This window comes from Diplotaxodon limnothrissa, unplaced genomic scaffold (assembly GCF_057381915.1).
Source record: "Diplotaxodon limnothrissa isolate DT_005_m unplaced genomic scaffold, D_limnothrissa_male_GT1.1 unmapped_scaffold_1, whole genome shotgun sequence".
Lineage (NCBI taxonomy): Eukaryota > Metazoa > Chordata > Actinopteri > Cichliformes > Cichlidae > Diplotaxodon > Diplotaxodon limnothrissa.
The window spans coordinates 2689892-2699651 of NW_028188555.1; the positions used below are offsets into that span (position 1 = coordinate 2689892).

The 9760-nt window shown below is 40.2% G+C and overlaps 1 protein-coding gene and 2 non-coding genes across 3 annotated transcripts; 2 read left to right on the top strand and 1 right to left on the bottom strand.

Annotated features, from left to right (window-relative positions):
* The first annotated feature begins 1070 nt into the window (after positions 1-1070).
* On the top strand, positions 1071-3407 carry LOC146607111 (uncharacterized). The gene has a single exon (XM_085349164.1). The coding sequence runs from the start codon at positions 1071-1073 to the stop codon at positions 3405-3407; it is 2337 nt and encodes a 778-aa protein (XP_085205290.1).
* Positions 3408-5485: 2078 nt separating this feature from the next.
* On the bottom strand, positions 5486-5604 carry LOC146607112 (5S ribosomal RNA). Its single transcript, XR_014905363.1, has one exon. It is a non-coding gene; the product is annotated as a 5S ribosomal RNA (ribosomal RNA).
* Positions 5605-5960: 356 nt separating this feature from the next.
* LOC146607113 (5S ribosomal RNA) lies at positions 5961-6079 on the top strand. The gene has a single exon (XR_014905334.1). It is a non-coding gene; the product is annotated as a 5S ribosomal RNA (ribosomal RNA).
* Positions 6080-9760: the final 3681 nt, after the last annotated feature.

Sequence of the window (9760 nt, forward strand, 5' to 3'; positions counted from 1 at the left end):
TCTACAAGTTACCCTGCAATAACTAACTGTTAGAATAGCGCCACCGTATTGTATCGCACTGAGTGCACTTCAATCCTTTATCCCGCGAGTTTGCTAGCTAGCAAAATAATAATACCAATTTTAAACAAATAACATGTGTAACGTACACACTCGAGAAAATTATTTACTAGTACTTACGCAAACTCCCCCGTTGTGAAAACGTACAAATCCTTCTTGTATTTTTCGTTTTCCAGCAAACACTCATTAAAACGGCCTCCAGGCACATTAGCGCACTCACCCCCGACTGATCAGGGAGGGGGTGGGGGGTCACACATTGAAACAGACTAACGTGCAGAGGTACAGCCCAGGCAGAGAAATGTTGCTTTTAGACTTTGCGACTCGTTTTATTTCTCTATCTGATAAGAAAACTATTCAATCAGATAGTTCTTTGTGGTGAATGAAATACGGTTACAGTTTCAAGACGTTTTAAGCACCAAATCCGAAATCCAAGCACTGCAATATTAAAATCCAATTCAATTTCTTGTTTGCTCCGAAATCTACGACATGATTATAAAGCTTGACATGGTATGCAAAAAAAACCCCGAAGACAATACAAATACAAATACATGAACAAAAAATGTTTTAACTGTCAGTTATGTCATTTTAAAATTTTCCAAAACTAACATTTTCTTTGATTGACTGATATTAAATTGATTAGGGTCAAGTTTAATGTGAACAATATTACACAAGCAAGCACGTGTATGCGCATGCGCACATATTAGAATCCCTTCCATCGCTTCTAATATGCGCCCCTTCGATCGCTTCTCATATGTGCGCATGCGCACATATTAGAATCGCTTCGATCGCTTGTGACGTGATAACTTTGCTTTGATCCTTTCTGATGTCATAACTTTGCTTTGATTCCAAAACCTATAAATAGGAGCGCTCACCTGTTACTTTATGCTTAACGGACGTTGACCTGCAGCAACTAAAACCCTTTTGAGAAGTTTTGAGAGCAATTTACGAGAGAAACCAAAACAAGTTCAGTTTTGTTTCTCACCAATCCACAGCGCAAACAGACACATTACACCATGTCAGCCAACCCATCCTTCGGCTCAGATGAGCTTGGAATACCTAAAGGGACCATTTTGGGAGATCACCATGTGGTGGAGGCTTTCCTTGGAGAAGGAAGCTTTGGTGTTGTAACGAAATGTCGCGATACAAAAAACAACAAAACTGTTGCTGTTAAAGTCAACAAGAGCGACCCTGAAATTCTGCTCCAGGCAAAACTGGAAATTTTCATCCTGGAGCAGCTACGACGCTTGGATCCAGACAGGTGCAACATTGTCGAATGGAACGGCTATTTCCTCGATGGAGAGCGCATTTGCCTGAATTTCGAACTCCTCGACCAAAGCCTGTCAGACTACATAGGGGACCGGAATAACCAAGGTCTCCCAATGAGAGAAATCAGGCCAATTTTGCATCAGCTTGCAAATGCTCTATTCCACCTGGGTTCTGTGGGAATAGTGCATGCTGACCTCAAACCTGTCAACATCATGGTTGTGAACCGCAGTGAGTCTCAAGTCAAAGTCAAACTTATAGACTTTGGCATCGCATGTAACACCTCTGCAGTGATTCCTGGTGACTGTGTGGGGACAATTGGTTATTGTGCACCTGAGATTATGCTTGGCACTCCATATGATGAAGCAATTGACATGTGGTCTCTAGGGCTGGTAGCTGTGGAGCTTGCTACAGGGGTGCCTCTCTATCCTGGGGAAGACGATTATGACGTTTTGAAATTCATAATTGAAACCCAGGGTCAGCTACCAGATCATCTCCTAGAGTCTGGCTTGTACACTGACAGCTATTTCATCGAGGATAACCACAAGGAACAGCGCTGGACATTTAAGACCCCAGAACAATTTCAATACGAGACACATTATCGATCCAAGGAAACTCGATCGATAAAACTTAAGTGTCTCGATGACCTCGAACAACTGCTGAAGGTTAGGCGAGGACCGGAAAATGGCCAAACATTATTTGTAAGGCTAATCAAAGAAATGTTGGCCTTGGATGCAAATCAGCGCATAACACCCTCGGAGGTTCTGAAGCATCCCTTTTTCCACCCTGGCCTCTCAAGGACAACCCCCTGCACTGACATGAATAGTACAGGGGGAGAACTCCTTGTGCTCTCTCAGCAGCCTTCAAGCTGGAAAAGTCATGGATCGCAAAAATTCAGCTGCAGTTTCCAAAACTCAGTTGAATTTCCTCAAAAAGGAGACATCAACACCTCAGCCAACCCATCTGCCTCTGAAGATGATCTTCAAATAACGGAAGGGACCATTTTAGGAGATCACCACGTGGTAGAGGCCTTCCTTGGAGAAGGAGGCTTTGGTTTGGTAACCAGATGTCGCGATACAAAAAATAACAAAACTGTTGCTATTAAAGTCAACAAGAGCGACCCTGAAATTCTGCTCCAGGCAAAACTGGAAATTTTCATCCTGGAGCAGCTACGACGCTTGGATCCAGACAGGTGCAACATTGTCGAATGGAACGGCTATTTCCTCGATGGAGAGCGCATTTGCTTGAATTTCGAACTCCTCGACCAAAGCCTGTGGGACTACATTGGGGACCGGAATAACCGAGGTCTCCCAATGAGAGAACTCAGGCCAATTTTGCATCAGCTTGCAAATGCTCTGTTCCACCTGGGTTCTGTGGGAATAGTGCATGCTGACCTCAAACCTGGAAACATCATGGTTGTGAACCACAGTGAGTCTCCCGTCAAAGTCAAACTCATAGACTTTGGCCTCGCATGTCCTGCTTCTGCAGTGATTCCTGGTGACCGTGTGGGGACAATTGGTTATTGTGCACCTGAGGTTATGCTTGGCATTCCATACCACGAAGCAATCGACATGTGGTCTCTGGGGCTGGTAGCTGTGGAGCTTGCTACAGGGGTGCCTCTCTATCCTGGGGAAGACGATTATGATGTTTTAAAATTCATAATTGAAACCCAGGGTCAGCTACCAGATCATCTTCTAGAGTCTGGCTTGTACACTGACTGCTACTTCATCGAGGATAACTACAACAAACAGCGCTGGACATTTAAGACCCAAGAACAATTTCAATACGAGACACATTATCGATCTAAAGAAACTCGATATATAAAACTTAAGCGTCTCGATGACCTCGAACAACTGCTAAAGGTTAGGCGAGGACCGGAAAATGGCCAATCATTATTTGTAAGGCTAATCAAAGAAATGTTGGCCTTGGATGCAAATCAGCGCATAACACCCTCGGAGGTTCTGAAGCATCCCTTTTTCCACCCTGGCCTCTCAAGGAGAACCCCCTGCACTGACATGAATAGTACAGGGGGACAAAACCTTGTGCTCTCTCAGCAGCAATCATCGTTTGGGTGGCCAGAATTCTAGGGGAGCTAGAAATTCTTGTGGAAAAAAAGCCCAAAACAATAACATCAACAAAAACAACCAATGAATGTGGTCTTAAACTTGGGCACAATTTGGCTTGAAATCCATCAACTAATCTCTCAATATTCAAAGCGGAGCAGCAGACAACTTACCATCACATCAGTCCTTCAATCAGACCTACAACAAACGTCTTCCTTCTCTCACCCCAACCGGTCGCAGCAGATGGCCGCCCCGACCTGAGCCTGGTTCTGCCGGAGGTTTCTTCCTGTAAAAAGGGAGTTTTTCCTTCCCACTGTCGCCAAAGTGCTTGCTCATAGGGGGTCATATGATTGTTGGGTTCTCTGTATGTATTATTGTAGGGTCTACCTTACAATAATACATACAGCCTTGAAGTGACTGGTGATGTGATTTGCTGCTGAATCAATTCGGAACTAATTGGAAATCTGGATATTAATTAAATAAACCTGCTTTGACCATCAATTAATTGTTCTTTGAAATTCTTTATAAATATATAAATATAGTGCCACTCTTCTACTGTTTAAATTGCAACTGTTTAAAACTGACTAATTTATTCATACACTTGAGCATAAACACACGCACAGTAAATGGCCTGTATTTGTACAGCGCTTTACTTAGTCCCCAAGGACCCCAAAGAGCTTTACACTACATTCAGTCATTCACACATTCACACACACATTCACACACTGGTAATGGCAGCTACATTGTAGCCACAGCTGCCCTGGGGCGCACTGACAGAACATTGCAGAACCTTCAGCACCTCGTATGAAAAATATTTGACTGTGTGTATGCTTTTAGCGCTGTTTGGATTTGAGAAAATCTAAAATAAATTGAAATTTTTTTTTAGAAGTTGTTTTATAAATTTCAGTGGTATATTATGCATACAATAGGACATCTATTTAGATTTACATCTTCCACAGAAAAAACTGCACATTACTGAAACTTAGTATACTGGACTTTGTTGTTGTCCCACACAGGTTCAATTTCGAGTGGTAGATGGCTCAGTGCTCAGTCAACCAAGATTTTATGATAGTGGGCACAATGAGATAGATAAGCTGCTTGTAAACAGTACTTTTATGCTCTCTTTTTCCATTTGGATAAGAAAGAAAGAACCAGGAAACAAAGGCAAACAAATAATCTCTGCCTTTATCCCAGATTCACATTATAGGAACAGCTGCTCAATGACCACTGTAGTCTTTGCTTACTGCACTTTTATCTACATCTATGCAAAGTGATCCACTACACCTACTTTTACAGTTAAATCGTTTTATGAGCACTCATGCCATTTTAATCTGAGTTTCTACTCAAATACAATCAGTAAAGAAAAACACAGTCTGTGACGTTTGTTTTGAAGGAAAAGGTATTCCCTGCAAATGTTTATCTGTGTGAGACTATTCAGAAAACAGTAATTTTCAGCTACTGTATAGCTCTGTGTAAATAATCATTCTGTACATTCGATAATCTTTAATCCTACAACTGTTTACAACTTGCATAGTTCCCATTTCTGTATAGCTGTATATCCCAGATTCTGTAAAGTTATTTATTTCATATTCTGTATACTTTTTCATATTTATATCCTGTTCATATCCTGTACATAGCTTGTACTCACTACAGCCTGTACATACTTATAGTTATAGAATATTCACAACATACTTCATACCGTGTACATTATAACATACCATAATAGACCCATTTCTGTAATATACTCACATATCTATATTATTGCTAATATATATTGTAATATATCTATATCACTAAAGAACTTCTGGATGGATGCAAACTGCATTTCGTTGCCCTGTACCTGTGCATGTGCAATGACAATAAAGTTGAATTCTATTCTATTCTATTCTATTTTGTTTTATAGGTGAGACACTTGGCCTCTTTTTTCCTTGTTCTACGTTTGTCTTTTGTCCGATTACTCTGGAACACAAGATGGAAAACTGATATTCTCATGTTAAAAATATAGAAAAAGGATTTTATCACCCATAAATGTTAACTTCTCATGCCTCTTAGCACAAGCAGGAGCAGAAGCGCCCTCTGCAGTTTGTGTGTGGAAGTGCAAAAGCTTACAGCACCTGGTATTCCCAGGCGGTCTCCCATCCAAGTACTGACCAGGCCCGACCCTGCTTAGCTTCCGAGATCAGACGAGATCGGGCGTGTTCAGGGTGGTATGGCCGTAAGCGAAAGCAAAGCTGTGAAAAAGACCTTTTATTGGTGGCAAATGTCTCACAGTTTGATCTATATTATTGTGCTAAACTTCATATGTTACAGCGACAACATGCAAACCTTCGTTATTAACTGCAGCTTCAAATTGAGCTGCAAAAATGCTTTTCCCGCAGTAACATCACGATAAGAAGACATGTTCGTTGATTACAGCACAGTGTTAAAGTGACAGAGAGCACACGGTGTGTTGGGTCGATTTGGAAGTCCAACATTTTTGTCGTTTGGACATTTTAACTTAAATATAGAAAACAAAAACGTAAGCGTGTATGTGTCATTACAGCATGTATAAAAACGCCGTTTCTGAGCTACCCTTTCGCTTACGGCCATACCACCCTGAACGCGCCCGATCTCGTCTGATCTCGGAAGCTAAGCAGGGTCGGGCCTGGTCAGTACTTGGATGGGAGACCGCCTGGGAATACCAGGTGCTGTAAGCTTTTGCACTTCCACACACAAACTGCAGAGGGCGCTACTGTTTAGTAAGAAACTTCATGACCTCTCGTCTAATTTTTTGCTTGTGTACCGTTAAAAAATTAAAACAACAATCATCTCTGCAGCTTATTGGAGACACCTTTGTGATTCTGTTGTAGAGCAGAGCAGAGGCAGACATTTGATACACCCGGGGCTTAGCCCTAAAGGGTAGTATGCATCTGGGACTTGGGGGGTGGGGGGGAAGAAATGACTGAAAGATTAATTGGCTCTGTTTTGAGTTCATATTCATATAGGGAAAAATATATCACATGTGCAGGACACCTTAAAGTAGTTTTTTAATTAAGCAGCAAGGCAGAACAAAGTCGGGGCTGTATCAAGACACGAGGACTAAACCCCAATTCAACCAGACCCAGAACTGATCCGGAATTAAAACAGGACTACAACAGTTCAGAAGCAGGACTACTTAGGATTTAACCAAGACAGAACCAGAATCAGAACTAGATGATAGTAGCACTAAAAATCATCATAGACCTGCACTACACTTATTTTTTAATTCTACCAAAGTCCACTATTTAGATTCAGAAAAGTTTAGATAATTATTTAACCTTGTTGTGCAAACAAGCCTGCAAAACTTAATAAATATAGAATTTGAAAAATAACAAACCTAAAAAGAAACACTAGGTACGAGATACATGAGGACCTATGATACGCTGATACTTTTGGTAAACAACCATTTGACTAACATGTGTGTCTCACCTGCTCTTGTTCATCTGTTCTGTCCTCTCTCTCTCCCTCTTTGTGCTGACAATCAAACCAAACACCAACATCATCAAATATACAGTTGAAACCAGATATTTACAAACTCTTCAGATAAAAACAAAAACACTTTTTTAATTGTAACATCAAATCAGACTAAATGTTTATTTTTATGTTGATAAATATAAAAAACATATTTGTTAACTTTAAGAGTAAAGAGAGAAACTGTCTGTATTTCTTAATTGTAAATGGCACCAAATTGTATTCAAACTGAGCCACACTTATGGAGCTCCACAGTTCTTTTCCAGGTGTTTTGGTTGACATCTCTTGATGTTCCCATGTCAAAGAAACAGGCTCTGTGTTTTGCCTTATATGCATCCACAGGTGTGCCACCAACCTATCAGAAGCTTCTTCAGCTCAGAATGGAATCGTCTGGAGTTTTCTTATTAATTAACAATAAACTTAGTGTATATGTGCTCCTAAATTTGGTGAAAGTGATAAAAAAGAGACAGCTCTCTCTCTTTAACTAATTCAAAAGATATTTCAATATTTATTTATGCAAAACAAAACAAGTTTACTCTAAATTGATGTTGTACAGTAAAAAAATGTTCTTGTGTTTTCCATAAAGTGTATGTAAATATCTGGTTTCAACTGTGAATGTACTGCTGTGTATTGAAATTCCTTTAGTTTTGCATAGAAATATACTGAACAACATACAAAGCATAATATATAAAATAACATCTACCAGAGTTTTTCTTTGAAAGAAGCTCCTTATGTCCATTCTTGTATATCAGTGCATAACTGAAACCGATTTATTTAGCCGTGGAGGGAAACAACTGAAAATATGAAATAAACACACATGTAAGCTGAGACTCTCTAAAGAAACAGCATTGTTGTTGTTCGGCTTTTCATTTCACCTTTTGTTGATTCACTTGAAGAGCAAGTAACGTAATATGGGTCAAGTGATCAGTTTGATATCAATCTTTTGTGATGCACCGTCATATTTACATTATTTGTACAGTACGAATGATTTCCTTTGGAACCTGGTCAAACTTCAGTTCTCTGTCTGCCTCGCTGCGCTTCTCCAACAGCGCACTCGCAGGCAGCAGCTGCCCCGCCCCCTCGCTCAGTGCCTGAGCTGGGATCATACCAATATTAAGGGGAAAAGTTCACAGCAAATGTCTTTAGTGGCAGGAAGGATCGATTCTTCACCAATAGTGAATGACTTTTTAGCCTTAGCAATACGGTTAGCCACCAAGTATGATGCTCTCAGTGCACTTGTATTTGTTGTTGTGGAGGCCCTCAGTAATGGCTTCTGTCCCTGTTGTTCCTGCTTTTTTCTTTTAAACTAGTCCAAAGGCTTGTTTTTTAATGTCTCCAAGTGACGAAGCAGTTTTGAAGGCTTCATTGCCTCATTGGAGAGCTGGTCTCCACATATATTATGCAGAGCGGGCTTGGTGCATGGGAATCACTTGTTGCAATATATCCACTTGTTGTCTGTTAAATGCAGCTTTCTTTTTCTTAGTAGTTGTCATAGACTCTTCTTCTGTCTCCTCACTGGGCCTTTTTTCCTTTGCAAAGAAACCCTCCAAAGACATCTGTTTTTTACTAATTTTGCTAGTTTGTGGGTTTAATATTAACTAATGTATCTTGACATGCGTCAAGAGTCAGTCATAGACTGAAGTAACTGAGAGAATTCAGTCTTTTTCCAAATAAAACACTGTTCAGAGTCGGATAATAAATAAAACGGAAATAATGTAAGTTATTTATTTTTTCTGTGCGGTACGAGCTTCAACTCTCTTGACCCGGTACCAAACGACTCAAGGCCTGGTACCGGTCCGTGGCCCGGGGGTTGGGGATCGCTGCTATAGACTACAGTGTACGCTCTACACCTACTTACTGGTTTTTGTTGCACCAGTCTGCATCTCCCAATTACTTTGTGTGTTTCGCTTACAGCTCCGCACCACCCAGGCGGCAAAAAATGTGCATGTTCTTTGTGATCTCGTAACCAATGCCCTCTGCCGTCAAAGTCGAGAATTAGTTAATGGGCATCATGTGACTAGTGGAAGCCAGATCCTTTTATTTAGCAAAATTGGGGTTATTAGTTAAATGTTATTGTTGAGGGGCACAGACAGCACATGTACACAGATTAAAAAATAGTAATGCCTCAAGAACAGGGCTCTTGGGACGTCCAAGAGGAAAGGGGCAAATGCTCAAGCCCCCTCCGTTATGGCAACGACGTTTAGACGTTTAGAAAAGTCTTAGAAATGAATCGCATGCCAAAATGAAAACAAAAAAATTGGATGACATTAAAAACAAAAGAAACAAGAGACAGGGCGCTGAATAAGAACTTGTCAGCTTGTGAGTCTTGTAACTGGTGATGCTCCAAATGTTAAAAAATAAATATATAAAAACCAACAAACACCAAAAAGTGACTTTTATTATATGCTTATCCTGTGATCAGATAAAAAAAAATTTATTAGAAGCAAGCTGGATCTAAGAGATTATTTCTACACAGCATCCTACAGTCAGTACAATTAATATGTCGGTATTGGTGGGATGAATATAAAATTCCCTCATCAGAAGGAAATAATAGTTTTATGTTATTTCATGTAACATGTGAAGAAATAGAGGTTGATCACATGTTAAAAAATGTATATACTTATTGCTAAGACAGACTCAAATAAAAACGTATAATGAAGAAGACGTTTCCAGCGACGTTTAGTTAGAGCTGATGATAAATGTTGCTCTTTTGTTATCTCAGAAATGTAAATTTGTGGGTACAGAAGTAGAGCGCATGGGGATTTTTCCTATAGTTGCATTATTGGATTCAAAGGTCATTTCATCACCATAATAGTGCACAGGTAACTTTCCTTCACATTTGACCACAACTATTCTGTTAGTGAGAAGTTTGCCTTTATACTGACACT